The sequence below is a fragment of the Gracilinanus agilis genome, chromosome 4 (assembly GCF_016433145.1).
Source record: "Gracilinanus agilis isolate LMUSP501 chromosome 4, AgileGrace, whole genome shotgun sequence".
Taxonomy (NCBI): domain Eukaryota; kingdom Metazoa; phylum Chordata; class Mammalia; order Didelphimorphia; family Didelphidae; genus Gracilinanus; species Gracilinanus agilis.
In genome coordinates this window covers 193,966,985-193,987,195 of record NC_058133.1, presented here as the reverse complement: position 1 = coordinate 193,987,195, position 20,211 = coordinate 193,966,985, and the positions used below count along the sequence as shown (strand labels likewise).

Here is a 20,211-nt window from a genome sequence, read left to right as displayed (position 1 = left end):
ACGTATTTTGCTTGCAGAAGACAATGGAAGAGGATCAAAACCAGGTGACAACCTGTGAGAAGTTCCACCTGGTTTTACATCCAAGAGGCTGCCACTGTATTGGCATCTCGAATTAAAGCTCTCTGGTATCACCTTGCCCGAGCCCTCTTTAGTGTCACCCAAGTCATTTGATTCTGATGTGGTAAGAGATAACTTTCTTTGCTCTACTTAGCAACATTTCCTACTTCCTATTACCTTGGGACACAAAGGTGGCAGGGTTGGTGAAAAGTCAGTCCTGACCTATGAAAGACCCAAAAAGGGAGAACACTGGAAGAAGAACTCAAGATAGTCCCAGAGAAGAAACCAAAGATGACTTTCCAACCATATGCTAACTCCAATTGCAGAAACAAAGCTGGGAAAAAATCTTTCCTGTTTGTCAAGGTCACTCAACTCTGACACTAAAAACAGTGCACAACCTGGCACATTTTTTTTAAAGTCCAGAAGAATTGTGCTGGATGCAAGGCCCCATCCTATTTTGCAGATCATGGATGAAATCATCAAGGATGGCACAATGCAGGTATGTCAGAATCAAAGTAAGGCCGCAATTTTTTTTTCCAAGAGGACCCTCCAAATATGAGAGCTTGTGCTACATCTGGACTGTTTCCTGGATTTCTTTCCATCTATAGTGCCTATTATTGTAATCCCTAAGTCAGGTGAATACCTATTTCTCCAAAAGGTCCAATTATGTAGCTACATAGTAGCTATGATATGTCTCCATGCCCACCTATTATTCCAGGCACCCCACTTCTTTAGTGAGCTTGAAACTGATTCAAGAGAAACTATGGCTGCAAATTCATAACTTCTCTCATTTAGGGAGCAAACAGTGGAGTGACCAGAGATCTGAGCTCCCAGTCCTTCAGATGAAGGGAGATGGGGAACCCAGCTTTCAGGAAAGGCAATCACTTCTTCTGCAGGCAAAATATTGGAATGAGGGCTTTTGGCACATTTAAAGAGAGAAGAAGTGTTAGCCCTGATGTAATTTAAATGTTACTACGCTAGGGAGCTGACAATAAAGCACAATTTTGTTGTATTTAAAAACATGTTAACATCCTGAAAGCCATCCCAGGTTTTCTGGGTTGTTGTTTTTTTTTTTCCAAAGGATATTTTTTAAAATTAAAATCAACATCTACCCTCCCCAGGAGGAGGAAAGTACCCCCTAAAATTTTTAGGGTGTCAATAAGCCCTATGAAAAGCATGAAATTAATTATTGTATAGAATTCAAAGCACTTTTTTTGTTTGCTAAACTGACTTCAAAGATGGGCTTTTAGCAGATCAATTAGACCCAATGACATTGACAGTTCTGGGTCCAAACTATTAGGCCTTGTTCTTTTCAATTTCTTTAAACTCTACACCACATAGAATTAGAAGAGGAACACTGAATAAAAACAAGGGATTAAAATATTGACAAATAAATACCTAAAATCACCTTTCCTTCCCCAAGACTACTCCTCATAACCAGACGCCCTGCATTATTTAGTGTCTAAAAACAACTAAGATCCTTCATTTGCGCCTGTCTCAAATGGATGTGTGAACAAGGGTGAACAGCCTTCATGCAAATGCATCAAGGAATGTATTGCTTTTTCATTTCCTGCCCAGTCTTTCCAACACATGCACTATAATGACAGTTTAAAACATGGTCTAAAAATGAATAAAGGGAGAAAAAAATATATATATGAAAATTTTCAGCATAACTATTTCCCGCCCTTTCCCTGCCCACATCCCTTCCCCACCCACCCACCCAAAGCAAGTCTGCAATTTCTACTGTCTTGTCTCTGGCAAAGAACACAGAATTCTTGGCTGCCCAGAATCAAATCCCATAGTCAAAGATGAATACTAGGGTCTCTCAAGGTCTAATATTGCCAAGCACAGTCAAAATCATATCACCCAAAATTATTTGGGGCAAAGCAGACCCCTGTGGTTTATCCCTTAGGATGATTTTCTACAATTCTCATTAGTTGGAGCTTTAAATTGGTGAGTTCTTTTTTCTTTTCCTTTTAGAAAACAAGGTTTTTAATTGCCAATGAGAGCCACATCCATGAGATCATCATCTTCCTCCCCAATCATGAAGTCAGGAGGGCTGAGCCTTGAGGGCCTATCTTGTAAGATGGTATTACTTGACATGGACATGGACTGGTCTGAAGAAATAGGTGATTTAGACCAGCTCTCTGGTTTAATACTATGAGATTTCTTCTTGTCTCGGTCTTTGTCCCGGTCTCTTTCTCTGTCCCGATCTTTATCTTTTACTTTCTTCTTTTCCTTTTTGTGCTTCTTATGTTTCTCTGTGCTATACTCTGGAAGTGGACGGATGCCATCATCTGAGCTGGGGCTGTTCTGGTAGGACTTTTCTGCTATTGAGGAACCTGACTCACTCTCACTATCCAGGTTCTGGGGGGTATATGCTGGTGACTTACTGTGGCTAGGAGAACCACGTTCATGCTTTGGAGTGGAGCCACTGATGAGAGGAGAGCCATAGTTTTTGGAAGAGGCCATCTGAGGCCTGAGCCCTTCCCCACTGCCCTCACCCGGTTTCTGCAAAGTCACTTTGGCTTTAATGCTGGGAGATCCCCCATCATGCTTGCTGATGATAATCTTGGCCACACCTGTGCTCCCCACATTTTTGGATTCTGAAGTTTTCTTAGAAGAATCCATTGAACCCCCAGAGACAGAGACCTTTGATTTTTCTTTATCACTCTTTTCTCGCTTTCCTTGAAATTCCCCTCCTGACATACTGTGTTTGGAGGACATAGGATGGCTAGAATTGGCACTCACTCCCATCTGACCCTCCATTGGGTCTTCACCTCCAGGGCCACTAGTAACAACCCCATGTTTCAGTTTATCAATGACAGCTGTCAAAGATGGCTTCTTATTTCTACTAGGAGATTTCCCTTTGGAGCTCCCATGCTGGTTCTGAGATGAAGACATAGAGGAGCCACTAGAAAAGGAAGAGGAAGAAGCTGTGCAAGAATTAGATGATGGGGGTGTTTTTTGAGACAATGAGCCTGAAGAGCCCAAGCCTGAAGACTTCATGCCAGAGCTTGAACTAGTGCCAGACATATGAGAGCCACTAGAACCTGAACTGATAGGAGACTTGGCTTTGGAGGATGGGGGAGTTCCAGGTACAGGTTTCATTGGAGAAGCAAGTTTGTCAGAGCTTCCAGATGGCCTTGAATGGGATGGGGAGATGTTTGGTTTACTCAAAGAGGGGTTCATGAGTGATGATGGCTTTCCTTGAGGTTTCACCTTGTTGCTCCCAGAGCTACTACTGAGCCCATGTTTAGTAATGGGAGAAGAACCTGGTTTCCCTACAGACTGGGATGAACTTTTGGACTGGCTAGATCCAGAACACCCTTGGCTAGAATACATACTGCTACTCATTTTAGAACCTGAAGAACCTTCTGATTTACTGCTTTTCATTTTTCCTGAAGCAGAAGTGGAAGAGGAAGATGAGGAAGAAGAATGGCCATGGTGGCTCTTACTTCCTGAGGAAGACCCAGATCCACTGCTGGTGTACTGACTGTGTGAGGATGGCTTAGCCACCATTACAGTACCCTTAGGAATCTGAATGGTGATTTTAGGTATGGGTGGTGTGGCAACACCTGGAGGAGTTTGAGATCTTCCTGAACTTCCAGGTGACTTGGATCCACCTGTGCTGGCAGGTGGAGTAAAAGGCCTGTTAGAAGAACTATGAGATGGAGATTTCCCATCTGTGTCTGCCTTTTTCCGCTTTGGAGGCTTATCTTTGCTTTTGCCATCACTAGAAGGGGTTCGGCTACGTTTTCCTGGTTTACTGTCTAATGCTGGCCCTGAAAGACTGCTACTCCCAGTGCCATTGCCATCCTTTACCCGTTTTTGAGTCTTATCCTTCCCCAAGTCCCCTGTACTCAATAAAGGGCTCTGGCTTCCACTGTGGTGCTCCATTATATCAGCAGGCCCCAGTGCCTTACTGGCCACTGCAATAATACTGAAGTCTACTGTGTCAGCTTGGCTGTTGCCTTTAAACTTATTCTCTCCACTATCACCTGTAAGGACTGGCACTCCCAAAGTATTTAGTGCCTGGGAAGCAAATCCTTTGAAATCATCATTATCACCACTCTGGCTGCTTTCATCAAAATACTCTTCCCCAAAACCACTTTGGCTTTGGGGATTCAGCAACTCAGGATTGAAATCTACTCCATCAGGAAAAAAATGATTGGTAGGAGAGTCACTGTTAGGGCTTCCAGTAGCATCGGCAATCAGGTCAGCAGGGTCAGTATATGGGTTCTCATTACTGTTGTTTTGGAAAACATCAGGATCAAAGAGGGCACTCTGGGAATGTGCAGAGCTCGAAGAGTCTCTAACAGGTGTATCAATGGGTGGACAGTCATCACTGGTACTAGGGAGCTTGGAGGCCTCTTCTGCAATGTCTGAGAGAATGTCAGTCACATCAGCACCAATGCTGTCTGAACTAGATAGTCGGACCATTCTCTGAATACTGGGCTGGGGGTGAGGTATTGGTTGTGGGTAAGTTGCGGGAGGAGTGCTACACTGGCTAGGTGCTGGAGTGATGTGTGGAGTGTCCAGCGTGTCAGCAGTCATGTTAACATCAAAGATTGGGTTCTGTGAGTCAACATCCATTGAAAACAGCTCTCTCTGAAAGTCATCTTCGGTCTGGTGTTTGGGCTTTTCAGGCAGTATTCTTGACGACTTCTTCTTCTTCGTCTTATTGGCCCCTGAGCCCATTTCCATTCGAGGTGAGCCAGAAGAAGAGTTCTGCCTCTCTAATGGACTGCTTCCATAAAGGGTAGAGAAATCCTGGGCAGGATTATCTTTAAGAAGGTTCATGAGCATCGGGTGGTTCTTGGTGTTGCTGGCTGGCGAGGAGACAGGCGGCGGCGTGTGATGAGGAGGGGTCGGACTCGAGCCAATGGTAGACCCCACGTTCCCTGTGATTTGCAACAAACTGGTAAGAATTGGGTTCTGAGACACCTTGCTGAAGTCCTCCCCATGGCCCACCGACTCATGCCGCTCTTTCATGTTCATGCTCATATTAAACAAGGTGGTAATGGGACCCCCCGGAAAGGTGTTGGTTGGTGTAGTGGTACCACTCATTGGGTTGCTGCCTGTGGTCATGCCATACCCTGGGCTGCTAGCCGGGGGCAGGTTCTTTTTCACCATGTCTTCAACTGTTTCTGCAATGAGGGACAGGGCTGGTGTGTCGGCCTGAATGGTTTCAGCTTTCCTCCGAATAGCCCTCATCGTCACAGGAATGGACATACATCTGTAAGACAGCACAAAGACAGTTAATATTGCAATAGCTACTGACTGGGATGAATGTTACATTTTCATTCAAGAAAACAAATTTTAAAGTGTGATATTTAGACATCCCATTTAAGATTTTCGGCTTTTGGCTTTCATACACAATAAAGAGGTTGAAAAAGAGAAGTAGCTCTATCAAAGGCCAAAGTTTTGAATAAGTTACTCATTACAATGATAGCTAACCCTAAAGACATTTACGAACTTGTGCAACACATACAAATAGCAACAAAAAAAACCTAACAGGATCCCAAAGATATTTCATATTGAAATGGAAAAAAAGACAAGAACTAATTGAAAGCTATGGTAAAATTTTTCCCTTGAAAAGTGCCACATAGAGGCTAAATTCAACAAATTACTAATTTTGCTAATAAAACTGGAGCAAAAACATCCAGGACATGAGGTTCTAAAACCTGTGGCTTATAGCTATATAATGCCACATCAAAGTATTTAAAATATACTACTGCTAGCATCAAATTTTGCTCATTTTAAAATAACCAAGAAAAAAAATTGGAGGGAAATTTTTTTAAAACTCAAAACACTTATGTTGGAAAATGGTTTTACATTAGAAAGCCTAATAAACTACAAATCAAAGCTTCTGGCTTAAGCAAAGGCAGTTCAACTTAAATACACTCTCCCAAGCTGCTATTTGCCAGTTATACTTGTTTCACAGAACAGTAATGCTTTCAGAAATCTTTCCCACTGGGTATACACACTAAGCTACACCTACATGGAGGCCAGCATATTTCTTTTGCCATAGATTATTTTAAGAAGAAACATCCTGCTCCCTCTGCAAAATGCACTAAACTTGCCTAATTTCAAATCAGATCTCTACCTTTGTTAACACCAACAAATTTAAACTGTCACTTTTCAAAGAGAAAGCACAGATGAATTCAAAACAGGAAATGATTGCTTCCCTCATACATTTCACATTAATTCCAATACATATTTAAAGCATCAATAAGGAAACATGCTTCCAACAAATTCCAGAACCAGTTTTGCAAAGGGGACAACTTTACCTCTGAACAACTTTGGCAATGAAGTCATCTGTGCAGATGAGAGCATCCGACAGTCCTTTGTAGAGTTTACAACTCACATGGGTTGAATCCTGCACATCCATTACCACTGAAAAATAAAAGAAGAGACATTTGGAAAAGATTTGACTTTTGACATTAGTCAAATATATTTCTTCAATCTCTATAAACACTTCCCCCGATATTGGACACACAACACAACTCACCACACACCAAGGAGTCATTCACAGGATGCTGAAAGGACACGCTGAAACAAGTATCAGAAAGAGGACAAACCTCAAACTGAAGGATCCCAGGAGAATCTGAAAGGAGAGAGGCCCCATTAAGCAATCTGAAAAAACAAAAGGCTTGACATAAACTGTATACAATGAATTCAGAGGGAAGCATTTTCCTTCTCAATGGAGGCCCAGTCTTTGAGTTTTATATACATAGTTTGTCATGTAATAACTAAAGTTATTAGCATATAGAAAGGAAACAGATCCCAGGCTAGCTGCAATTAGATCTGGTAACTATGTACTGACTATTTCCCAAAAAATATAGATCAAAATGTACATCTTTCAAATATAAAAACACAGTCAGTCCTCTAAAGACTGAAAAATGTTAGCAGTTGTAAATACTCTGGGCTAGAAGTGAGCAATGAAAACAAAAGCTGCTGAGGGAAGTTTTTCATTCCATTTGGTGGGAGTTTAGATCCAGACTTGTTGCCCAGAAACACTGCATTTCTAAAAGAGTATGCAGCTGTCAGCAGGCCAGCCCATGGCTTAGTAAGCGAGAATGTTAAGCCAAAAGGGGTATAGCCTTGTCTGTTTGCCTCTGAACCTTACAATACATACACATACATTCCACACCCCAACCAAGCTTTTCAGAGTCAGAAAGCATCCTGGATGAAGAACACATTTCTTTACAAAATTAGCTCTGTAATGATCCTCAGTATACATGCTATCTCAAATATTTTAAGTGGAATCAGGGGTCTCCTGGATTTCCCAAAAGGCCACATTCAAGAACATTAAACAGGTCAGTCAAATCTATACAGGAGATTCTCTAGAACAACAATTTTACTCACGAACAGCTTTGTGGACAATAGAAAGAACCAAGAAAGCCCTGGTTTGAATTCTCCTTCTAAAATATAGACTAAATTCACAAATTCTAATTGAGTTATTGAAGATCTCTAAGCTCCCATTTCCCAGTCAATAAAATGGAAATTGTAATTGTATCAGCTACCTCAGGGGAGTACTGAAAAGTACCTGATAAACATTAACACTCTAAAAAAGAGTGAGCTATTCACAAGTAATGTGTGCATTTGAATTTCATTCTTGTTCCTCTGAAAACAAGCCTTAAAATTTGTATCCCCTCCACTCTTCTCTACCTACTCTCATTGAATCAATGAGACCTCCCTGAAACCTAAAAAGTAGAAGAGACATACAGATAGGGGAGAGAAGGCAAAAGCATGGAAAAACCAGCCAGAAATCATGCTATGACCTCTAGTGGCCCCTCATCCAGTTCCTAGAAAAGATCTATCCAGGGGAGAGGGGAAAGAAGGAAGAGGAGAATATGGATCACATGTCATAAAATGATGATTAAAAAATTATTTTAAAATGTAATCTAGAAAAAAAGAAAAAAGAAAACAGTTGTACAACCCAAAACTCAACAACAACAAAAAATGCAATGGGCTCAGCCAAGTGCTCAGCCCTTATCTAGGGGCTATAAAATCATGGTAACATGGTCACATCTGGAAGTGTTGTGAGGAAGATTAGTTAGTAATTAATTATTAAGGATGGACCTAGCAGGAAGGACTGGAGCATTCCAAGATGGAATGAAGGAGCAGGAAGTGGCTTGTGCCCTGAGAGGAACTCCATTAGTGGTTGGCACAAATTGTTGCTAGTCCTGGGAGATCTCAGACCTACATCCTGATTTCCCTGGGATCCTGGGTGGTGGTGGTTTCTAACAAGTGGACAAGAACTACAGAGCAGCACCAAGGGGAGGAGGAGTTTGGGGATCTGGTGGACAGCATCTCAAAGCACACTCTCTCTACTTGGACCACCTTGGCATCCCGAGATCATCTGTGGATTACCGTAAGAAACCCTCAAAGCCACCCACAGGCCTTTTGGCTGTGCTGGTCAAAACTGGCTGGAACCAGGTTTGAAACAGCCCCACAAAGACTCCAGAACAGCTCCTTTATGCCCAGCCTGGCCTAGGTCAATTAGTATTAGAGAAGTCAAGTCCTCCCCTTGCCCTGTGGTTTTGCCCATTAGGTTCTAGTGTAGAATTCCCTATCCCACCTTTTTTTAGTCAAACATAATTAAACCTGTTAAAACCTTTTACCTTGCCTGCTGGTTTCAAAGACTCTGGCTTAGTGGTGACAGTTGGCCAACAGCCATTCTTGTCAGTTAGGAGCAGCTTAGCTGTGTACTCTGGTCTCCCTATCCTGGTCCTGTCTCTCCTTCAACCCAGTGTGTATACCCACAACCATTTAGATTATATTTTAACATCCCTGGTGCCCCATATCTCTGCCCATATTTTTACAGAAGGCAGGTTCAGGATCAATGGATGGGAGGCACAGCTCTAAGTAGCACCTCCTGATTCAAAGGTATAATAACCAACAGGATAGGAGTTAGGAGCTGGTAAAGTCTATTTTACATATGAGGAATTGAGGCCCAGAGAAATTAAGTGACTTGTCCAAGTCCCCACAGATAGTATCTGTCTCATTTGGGATCTGAACCTAGGTCTTGCTGACTCCAAGTCTAATACTCAAAAATGATTTGACCAACATCCGATGGGACAGAATCCAATCAATACATACTTTACTCCAGATGATTTTGATTATTATTCATCTTGCCTGTTACAGTGCCACCACCAATTCTACCATTCTCATCACAAAGAGCAGTAGCACACATAGTATAATATGCTGGAGTGAAAGAAAAAGCATCTACCAAGGGCTTACTAATGCCAGGTATAAGGCAAACTGCTAGTATGGGGGGGTGGGGGGAGAGGAAGGGGATATGTTGGAGAAGGTGACAGAAGGCACAGAGATGGTGCCTGGATCTAGGAGACAATGCACTGACAAGCCTTTTTCCAGAAGCAATGGTCATGTTCATTCCTTGACTGTTCCCAAAATGGGACAGGGGGAAAATGGAAGGAAAGATAAGTTGGGGTGAAGCACAGATCCAGACCCTAGGTCCTGGGGGGTTCTAGCCAATCAGGGAACCATGACCTCAGCAGAGAAAGTGCTAACCTTGGAGTCAGGCATTCCCACTTCTTAGAACATTTACTAATTGTGTGACCCTGGGCAAAATCATCTCAGCCATCTGAGCCCTTCAGTTATCTCATCTATAAAATTGGGATAATGAACTCAAGAGTACCATCTCACTCCCTCACAGGGTTATTTATTGTGAGGCTCAGAGAAGAGAATGTATGTAAAGTAGTCTGCAAATCTTGAAGTCTTACAGAAATGTCACCTATGTTGTTTAAGTAGAAACTCCTTTGTGAATTGATCCAACCATTCTGGATGGCAATTTGGAACTATGCCCAAAGGGCTTTAAAAGACTGCCTGCCTTTTGATCTAGCCATACCACTGCTGGGTTTATACCCCAGAGATTATAAGGAAAAAGACCTGTACAAAAATATTTATAGCCGTGCTTTTTGTGGTGGCAAAAAACTGGAAAACAAAGGTATGCCCTTCAATTGGGGAATGGCTGAACAAAGTGTGGTATCTGTTGGTGATGGAATACTATTGTGCTGAAAGGAATAATGAACTGGAGGAACTCCATGTGAACTGGAATGACCTCCAGGAACTGATGCAGAGTGAAAAGAACAGAGCAGAACCAGGAGAACCTTAATCATAGAGACGTGTATATACACGTCTTATACACTGCGGCACAATCGAATGTAATCGACTTCTGTACTAGCAGCAATGCAATGATCCAGGACAATTCTGAGGGACTTATGAAAAAGAACACTGTCCACATTCAGAGAAAAAACTATGGAAGTAGAAACACAGAAGAAAAACAACTGCTTGATCACATGGGTCAATGGGGATATGATTGGGGATGTAGACTCTAAGCGATCACCCTAATACAAATATTAATAATATGGAAATAGGTCTTGATCTATTGCGTCACAATGTATGTGAAACTAATAACACATGTAAAACTCAGTAGAACTGCTCATTGGCTATGGGAGAGGGATGGGAGGAGGGGAGGGAAAGAATATGAATCATGTAACCATGGAAAAACATTCTAAATTAATTTAAAAAAATCTTTCACATCACAAAAAAATAAAGTAGAAACTCCTTCATAAGAAGTCTTCCAGACCCTGCCAGTAAACACATGAGAAGAAAGAGGCAACACCTTCTTTCAGAATCGTTCTCTTGACACAGCTTCCAATAAGGGTGTTGTAGGCCACTTGGTGTCTGATTAGGTTGAGGATGAGAGGGACACGACCAGGATGCTGAAAAGTAACTTTATCGATGAGGGTTCCCTGGAGGCTTCGACCATCTGGGAGAGGGGCATCCTTGTTGAGGAAATAGCAGTGCTGCTGGCCTGGAAGAGCCTAGGCAACAAAACCAAAACAATCAAATGCAGTGAGCAAGTACCATGAAAGAGTATTCCCAAAACCTGGTCAACAGCAGACCTTGAGAATTATAAATCTCCACAAGTTCACAAACTAGTTAAGATGACAAATTCCAACTTGACTAAATGGACCAAGAAAAGTCTTCCTTGTCTTTAGGAAATAATGAAATTAAACAAAGATATACAAATGAGAGTGCATATTAATTTAGGAAGAAAGCAGAAGGAAATTCTCTTTCGCTGGTAATTCATTCGATATCTAAATCTCAAAATCTCAAAATACAAATTTCACTTTATGCTTTACCCTCTTTAATCATATGACAATTTATTTGTATTACTCAAGAACCTTTCCAAGTTCCCTGCTAACTTGAAATGTTCAAAAGGAAGTCAACCTCCACTTGTAAGATCGAAAAAATAAAAATACTATAAGAAGCTTTCATCTGAGGACATTTAAACAATGGCATTCATGTAAGCTTTTGAAAGTGTCAATAGTGATTTCATTAACAAATTATTTCCAATAGTTTAGCTCAGTGTTTTGGGGACTATTACTATAAAAAGAGACTTGGTTCAATCGTCCCAAAGAATACTGTATCTATTCTCAATAATGATGTCATAAAGGATGAAAAGGATATATAACCCTGGCCCTAAATAATTCTCCCTGAAACAGTTACTTACTGCATAAAAGCGCATGTTGTGGTTCAAAGGTACTGGATCTGGATCCTTTGATAGTTCAAATTGAGTGATCAATTCATATAGAGGCACATAAATTGGTTGGGTATCAAACAATGGAATTCCTGGGTAAAGAAAAGGTATAATAACTAGACTGTTATACAATTCTCTCTTTTCATGATTCTCATTCATTTATTCAACAACTGTTTTGTATATGCTCTTAGCGCTAGATATCTCATACAATAGAGATTTGAAGAATTTTCCCTTTCACATTTATGAAGAATATATGACCCCCATACTTAAAACATACCTGTACAACTCTGCAGTTTCTGGACAAATGCTCTTGATACTGGGATTGGCCGGGGAAACTTTAAGAAGAAACAGGCAGGTAGGTCAACACTGTTGGCACTAGTGATAGAGGAGAAGGAAGGAGTCCTAGAAAAGATAAGTTCTGAGTTGACTTCAAAAACTTAAAAGTAAGATCAAAATATGTACAAAAATCTATACTTAAACAAAATGTCTTTCAGGTTCATTGTTGCAATTACTTTACTCCAATCCTCATTTTACATATAAGAAAACTAGAACAGACTTCTTCAGTTTGTCAAAGGTGAATGAATGGCAAAATCATGATCAGTACCTAAGGTTGCCCGACTCCCAGTCCTATTCTTATTACCCCTTTAAAACACTGAAACATTGGTTGGAAATATATCTTTTGAGTATTTAGTTGTTACTCCAACATGCTCCCAAATCAGGATCACAAAGTAAGGCTTAAGCAAGTCACTTAAGCCCCCTGGGCATCAATCTCCCCATCTACAGAATGAGGGATTAGACAAGGCAGTCTCTAAGGTTTCTGTCATATCTAAGATTCTATGATTGTAATACTCAGGAGGTTAAGTGCAAAGTATATACTGTGTGTCCAAAGAAGAGCAATAGCAATTGTTAAGATAAGGAGAAAAGGCACAATTATCTACACCCAGCTTCTTCTTTAAAAAGTTCCACGATTGGAGGCAGCTAGGTGGCACAATGGATAGGGCACAAGGCTTGAAATTGGGAGGACCTGGGTTGAAATGTGACCTCAAATACTTCCTAGCTATGTCACCCTGGGTAAATAACTTAATTCCAAATGCCTAGCCCTTGCTGCCCTTTGTCTTAGAATAGATACTAAGATGGAAGGTAAGTGTTTTTAAAAAAAGGATTAGAAGGAATTCCATAATTTAATTTCAGAGATAAATATTTTTACCATATCATGGATAAAAGGGAATGAATGGAAATACTATATGGAGATGTTAAAAGTCTAAACTCCATCAATTTAACAAGAGAAATAGGCAAAAAAAAATATTTCTTAACATTTGTTTCCAACTTGCTAAAAGTTGGATTAACTGCCTTGCTAACTCAGAAATAACTGTTTCTTACCATTTATTGTCAACAGGATGTGATCCCATAATTAATGGTGCAATTGGGAGTTTGTACATAGCAGACGGAGTTCCCTCAATTGTGACTGATGCATTCATACCCAAAGTCCGAGGAACTGAAAGGTAGAAGGAGAAAATACAAGATCTCACAGCCTTAGAATTCCATATAGATAAAAAAGAGATAATAAACCAACACAAGTTAGTTTACACAACTGCCAAGTCATTATGCATAGTTTTGGTCAGGTCATTTATCTGCTCAAAATCTCTCAATGGTTTCCTACTGCCTATCATATAAAATTCAAACTCTTCTATCCAATAATCAAGATCATTCAGTCCAAAGATAGCCTACTCTTAATATTCTACTCTTTGTCCTCTACCTGTGAACCAAAGTGGACTACCTGCCATGTCTGCTACACCCACATTTACTCATACTATTCCTCATGACTGAAATTCTCTTAGTCCCAAATACAAAAGAACAAAACTCCAATATTAACTCCCTCAAGGAAAATCTTCCTAATCTCCCCACGTCAATAATGATGTTGTTCCCTCCCTCAATTACCTTACAGAAAACTCTGTTTACATCCTATATATGTACCTAATATGTGTATGTTTATGTATTAATCTGTACCATATATTTTAACCCTTACCTTCTGTCTTGGAGTCAATACTGTTCATTGGCTTCAAGGCAGAAGAGTGGTAAGGGCTAGGCAATGGGGGTCAAGTGACTTGCCCAGGGTCACATAGCTGGGAAGTGTCTGAGGCCAGATTTGAACCTAGGACCTCCCATCTCTAGGCATGGCTCTCAATCCACTGAGCCATCCAGCTGCCCCCATTCTGTACCATATTTATAGATAGCAACAGAATGCTAAGTGGAGAAAATATTATGAATGGAGTCACAAAGGTTCAGATCCTATCTTTCTCTTACCTGGCTGTGTAACCCTGGGCAAGGTGCCCTTCAGCCACCTCATTAGGACTTATACCCTGAGCCATAGAAATGCCTAGGTAGGGAGAGTTCTGATACAAGGAATTTTCCAGGCTAAGAAAAGCAACCAGGAATGAGAATTACAGATCTTCTGTAGACTCACATATTTCTGAATTTTAAATTTGTATCTCTCCAAACATTTATAGGTGCCAGCATTTAATTAACTTTATTTGGGAGTTAATTTTTTTTAATGGAGAGTATTGTTCCCTATAACCTGTTTTACCTGCTTCATAAGCTTGCTATAAAGTAATTTATGAAAGTTGCCCTGTTAATGATTAATATCACCTACAGAATTTGACCAATAGAAGTAACTTTTTCAGTTGACATACCAAAAAGCCATTTTTCCAATCAACCACAACTCTCAGTGAGAAAAACCAGAAATAGGAAATAATGCAATCCAAGGAAGAAGTATCTACCTAAAATTTATGTGAGCCATAACATTCAAGGTTTAATATAAAGTCAAAGAAAATAATAATTCGAGATAGCTATGGATTCTTATTTTCAATAATTCCTAAGAACAGATTTACTGTAACAGTAAATCTAGCAGCAAAGAAAACAGTACAGTCATCCCTTGTTATAATGTGGTTCACTTATCACAGTTATCACAGATTTTTAAAAAATATATATCTAATTCTGTAGGAGTTACACTTATTGTGGTACACTATTGGCTGTTGGAATGAAAGGTGACCACCACAGCACTGTGTTCTATGTTCTGGATGCTGATTGGCTTAGTGACTGTAGGTTAATAAGAGTGTGGAAAAGGCTTATAGGAGTTTATAAATCCTTAAAATATAAATAAGAAAATAAATATAATTCTACTGCTTAGTGGATTTTCACCTATTGCGGGGGTCTCTGTAACACAACTCCCAAGATGGGTGAGGGGGGTCACTGTATTCAAAATGACTTGAAATATTTTTTGAAATATTTTTTGGAAATCCATAGAAAACTTTTACACTAAGAGTTGTCAAAAAATAATAAAAGGGAAATCTGTAGAGTGTATAATCAATGGATAGAGGGGAAAGTGAGAACTAGGAGAACAATTTATACAATGACAATTACTCTTTAAAAGAAAAACAACTTTTGATGAGCCTAAGAATTCTGATCAATGCAGTGACTTGCTATGACTCCACAAGACTGATAATAAACAAATACTTCCCAAACTTCTTAGAAGAGGTGATGGACTAGAGGGGCAGAATGAAACATATTTTTAGATAATACATGTGAGCATCTTTTTGCTTAATTATTCTATAATTCTGATGGATTGGTTTTGGGGGGAGGGGGGAGTTGAGATTGAGGAGTTATATGGGAGAAGAAATAATGACAGTGATCCAAAACAAAAGATATCAACAAACATTTTAAAAATAAACAAGAGGTTTCCAGGTCACATAATCAAAAAGATGGCCTAGACATTTTCTCTAATTCTCACCTCTTAAGTATCTCTAAAATATGAACTATATGCAAAAAAGCAATTTCAGTTGTCTCCATAATCTGAAACACCAAGAATCCTAATAAGGTAACAATTTAATGAACCAAAAGCAAAGAAGGCTAATCCCCTCAGTACTTCCTCTTCTACTACTCATCATACTCTAGCAGCAGGACTGCTCGAGGACTTTTAACAGAACTCAACTCTAGCCCATCTCCCTTGTCTCAGGGATAGAAAACTAAAAGGCAGAAGATTAGTCAGTCTAGGCCAGCAGTGAGGCGGCACTCTGTTCTGTGACAGAGCAAAAGACCCCCCAAGATCCAGCTGGTATTAGCTGTGTCCACATAGAAATCACCTGACACAGAAAATAAGGCCTGTGAAACATGAGTTATTAAGTATAAAAGGACGCTGAAATGGCTTTGAGGTCTAGTGTCTAAGGAAACCATCATCAAAGGTGATGGAGACAAGACAGTGAACAATGAGAAAATAAAAGGGGGGAAAAAAAGATTGAAATTACTAAAAATCTTAGAATCTGGTACTGGATAAAAAAAATAGAAGGGTGGATCAATGGAATAGAGATGGGGTAAATGACCACAGCAATACAGTGTTTGATAAATCCCAGCTTTGGGGAAAAGAACTCACTATTTGACAAAAACTGCTGGGAAAATTGGGAAAGTTTGGGAAAAATTAGGTATAGATCAATATCTCACACCCAATACCAAGATAAGGTCAAAATGGATATGTAATTTATATATAAAGGGTGATATTATAAATAAAATTATTATAAATAAATTAGGGGAACATAGAATAGTTTTACCTGTCAGATCTATGGAGAAGGGAAGTATTTATGACCAAACAAAAGAGCAAAGAACATTACAAGATATAAGAAGAATAATTTTTATTATATTAAATTTTAAAGTCTTTTTACATGGGAGAGCTAGGTGGCTCTCAGTGTAATGAGCCTAGAGATGGGAGTCCTAGGTTCAAATCTAAATTCAGACACTACCTAGCTGCATGACCATGGGCAAGTCACTTAACCCCCATTACCTAGCCCTTAACACTCTCCTGCCTTAGAACCAATACTCAGTATTGACTGTAAAACTTAAAAAAAAAAATTTTTTTTGTACAAATAAAACCAAGATTAGAAGGGAAACAACAAACTGGGGAAAAATTTTATAACAAATTTCTATGACAAAGGTCTAACTTCTCAAATATATAAAGAACTAAATCAAATTTATAAGAATACAAGTCATTCCCCAATTGACAAATGGTCAAAAGATATGAATTAGCAGTTTTCAAATGAAAGAAATCAAAGCTATCAATAATATTAAAAAATGTTCTAAATCCCTCTTGATTAGAGAAATGCAAATTAAAACAACTCTGAGGAACCACCTTACACTTATCAGACTGGACAAAATGACAGTAAAGGAAAATGAAAAATGCCGGAGGGGATGTGGCAAAATGGGGATACTAATGCATTGCTGGCAGAGCTATAAACTAATCCAATTATCCTGGAGGGCAATTTGGAATTTTGTCCAAAGGGCTATAAAACAATGCATACCTTTTGATCTAGTAATCTGGAGATCAAAATTAAGGGAAAAGGACCTATTTATACAAAAATATTTAAAGCTGATCTTTTTGTGGCAGCAAAAAATTGGAAATTAAGGGAATGTTCATCAATTGGGGAATGGCTGAACAAATTGTGGCATACGATGGTGATGGAATACTATGATGTATGGAATGATGAACAAGATGATTACAGAAAGAGCTGGAAAGAGCTACATGAACTGATATAGAGTTAAATGAGCAGAACCAGGAAAACATCATATACAATAACAGCAATACTGTCGAATGCAACTGTGACAGACAGCTATTTATAAACAATATAATGATCCTGGAGAATTCGGAGGGACTTATGACAAAGACTGCTATCCACCTACAGAGAAAGAACTGTTGGAATCAAAATGTAGATGAAAGCAGATGACTTTTCAATTGTTTATTTGGGTTTATGTTTTGGGATTTTGGTTTTATGAGATTATTCACTTAAAAAAATGAACAATATGAAAAGGTTTTGCATGTTAATACATGTATAATGCAGATCGAATCACCTCCCAGCACCGAAGGAAAAGGGAAGAGAGGGAGATCAGTTCAATCATATAACTTAGGAAAACTTGTGTGGAAATTTGTTAACATGTAATTGGTAAAAAATTAAAAATAAATAAAAATAAAAAATCTTAGGAGGAAAAAAGTTCAATTAAAGACCTGGTATTCTTAATTAGTCATTTTTAGTCCTGTCTGACTCTTCATGACCCCTTTTGGGGTTTTCTTGGCAAAGATCCTAGAGTGGTTTGCCATTTCCTTCTCCAGTTCATCTGACAGATTAGGAATCTAAGGCAAATAGGGTTTAAAGGTCACATAGCTAGTAAATATCTGAGGCCACATTTGAACTCAGGTCTTACTGATTTTGGGGCCAAGAACTCTATCCACTGAATCACCTAGATGCCCCAAAACCTTGAGCATACGAAAATTAAAGCAACAAATAAGATATAAATAACAGAAGGGAATATGGCCTTCATATCAGCTAAAAAGTATAGACTTCCATGAAAAAATCTTGTAAGGCAATGGAAAATGAATCAAGAATCTGCTTATTCAGCAGAAGACCCTGTGGATTTCCAAGAGTTTGCAATCAGAGCAGGATTTCCTTACTGGATTAAAAGAGAAGAAGTGAAAGCAGAGTTTATGTCCTACTCAGCAGAAATAATTGACATAATAGAAGAACTTGACTCTACTATGTCAAGTCTTATCAAATAATAGCTAATGGCTAACATTTATTTAGTGCTTACTATGTAACAGGCACTGTGCTAAATGCTTTGCAATTATTATCTCAATTTTCAAAACAACTCTGGAAAATAAGTACTATTATTACCCTTATTCTACACATGAGAAAACTGAGGCTAAATTAACACTAAATTAAGAGGTTAAGTGGCTTGCCCATGGTCATTGGCTGAATTTGAACTCATCTTCCTGACTAAAGGGCCCAGCACTCTATCCTCTCTATCCTAGTTGTTCCAAGAGGAAATAAAAGAGAGAATAACTGATTGGGAATGCAAATAAACAAAAGTAAAAGAAAAATGGAAGAAGCAAAAAAGAAAAAATCTTATTAGATAACATGATTTCCACACAAGCAAAACGTATTGATTCAAAGGCAGGATGTATAAAGACAACTTGGGAGACTATCTCCCAAGGGAATATGTCAAAAATACAAGAAATAATACAAAGAAAACTACTCAGAATTTCTGAGCACAGAAAACAAAGAGCCAATTGTAAGAATCCACAGACAACCTGCAGGGAAAAATTATGGTACTGCACACTCTACAAAGTAAATGAGGGGGGCAGCAGAAGGTTCAGTAGGATAGAAAGCCAGGACTGGAAATAGGAGTTTCTGAGCTCAAATATGGCCTTGGGCACTTCCTAGCTACGTGACCATGGACAAGTCACTTAACTCCAATTGCCTACCCTTTGTGGCTCTTCTCACTTAGAACTGCCATTAACAAAGAAAGTAAGAATTTTTAAAAATAAAATAAATGAGCAAAAAAAAGTCAGAAAGGGTCACAGACATGCAACATGGTGTAATTGAGTTAATTTTAATATGTACTAACTGACAAGCTATAGGTAAGAGATTTAAGATTCCATATACAATAAGTCTATTTTTAGCATATGTAAATAATAACATTTGCTGATGTTGACTATCACATGCATAATAAAAATTATCAATAAAATTAAAATCAAATAAAAACCATACATCACTTCTATAGCTTTTCAACTGAATAATACACAAAATCTCAATTCCTTATTACTACATAAGTGCTTTAAGAGGAACATACATGATGGAGTACTGGCCTTGGAATAAAGAAAATTTGAATTTAAATCCTATTGCTGACCCCCAAGGTATGTGAACATGTGAAAATCACTTACTCTCTATAAGCCTTACTTTCCTGATCTATAAAATGATCAGCTTCAACCAGCTTGGCTTCTAAGGTTCATTCCAACTCTATATTTATGACAACTGTTTTACCTATAAACCTTCTTATAGAAAAGCAAGACTTACCATTATTTTCATGCAAAATGATTGGGGTTGCTGTCTTATCTTCCAATAGATCATAGGGAGATGCATAGTACTTCAAATTCATCAAGTGACCTATGGAAATTAAAAATTAGTCTAAATGTAAGCAGAGTTGCAATTCAAGTGAATCATTTATAAAATGATTAAATCATTCATATCCCTGTGAAAAAGCATCCAAGAAAAATAGTTTCACATACAACGATTCACTCTCCAAAGTAATTAATATTTTATGAATTGTTTTATGAATCTCTATATGCCGCGCTTTCCTTAATGCTCCAAAAGAAATCACTCTTGGGTTTTCTAGTCAAGACCATAAAGTTAATATAAATGGACACTGAATCAAAAATCAGGAACTTTCACCTACTGCATATTTTGATAACAAACTTGAGATAGTGACTAGTCACTTCAAGATATCCATTTTTTCAAAATAAGCAAAATATAATGACATACCCCCACTTCTTGGGGTGAGATATCCAACACTGCCATGAAGTATCTTGTCCAAGGGACTGGCATTGGTAGCTTTCCTGTAAGATGAAAAAATCTAAGATTTACTATGAGTGAACATTGGTTTCCCTTATCCAACTGTAATTTAAGGGTACTTCCCCCTTCAATATTCAATCTGTCCTGAACCCAATTCACTACCTAGTCAAGGTCATTATTTATTTTAACATA

General features: G+C 38.8%; 1 protein-coding gene across 1 annotated transcript in view; it reads right to left on the bottom strand.

Annotated features, from left to right (window-relative positions):
* Positions 1-1,796: 1,796 nt before the first annotated feature.
* MED1 (mediator complex subunit 1) overlaps positions 1,797-20,211 on the bottom strand; it is a 28,435-nt gene continuing 10,020 nt past the window's right edge. Inside the window, exons 8-16 of the mRNA XM_044672407.1 lie at positions 19,990-20,063; positions 19,525-19,614; positions 13,013-13,127; positions 11,910-12,034; positions 11,606-11,724; positions 10,712-10,913; positions 6,572-6,667; positions 6,351-6,456; positions 1,797-5,296 (exon numbers count right to left, since the gene is read on the bottom strand). Coding sequence (XP_044528342.1) covers positions 2,050-5,296; positions 6,351-6,456; positions 6,572-6,667; positions 10,712-10,913; positions 11,606-11,724; positions 11,910-12,034; positions 13,013-13,127; positions 19,525-19,614; positions 19,990-20,063 — 4,174 coding nt within the window. The 3' untranslated portion in view covers positions 1,797-2,049. The remainder of the gene's footprint in view (positions 5,297-6,350; positions 6,457-6,571; positions 6,668-10,711; positions 10,914-11,605; positions 11,725-11,909; positions 12,035-13,012; positions 13,128-19,524; positions 19,615-19,989; positions 20,064-20,211) is intronic.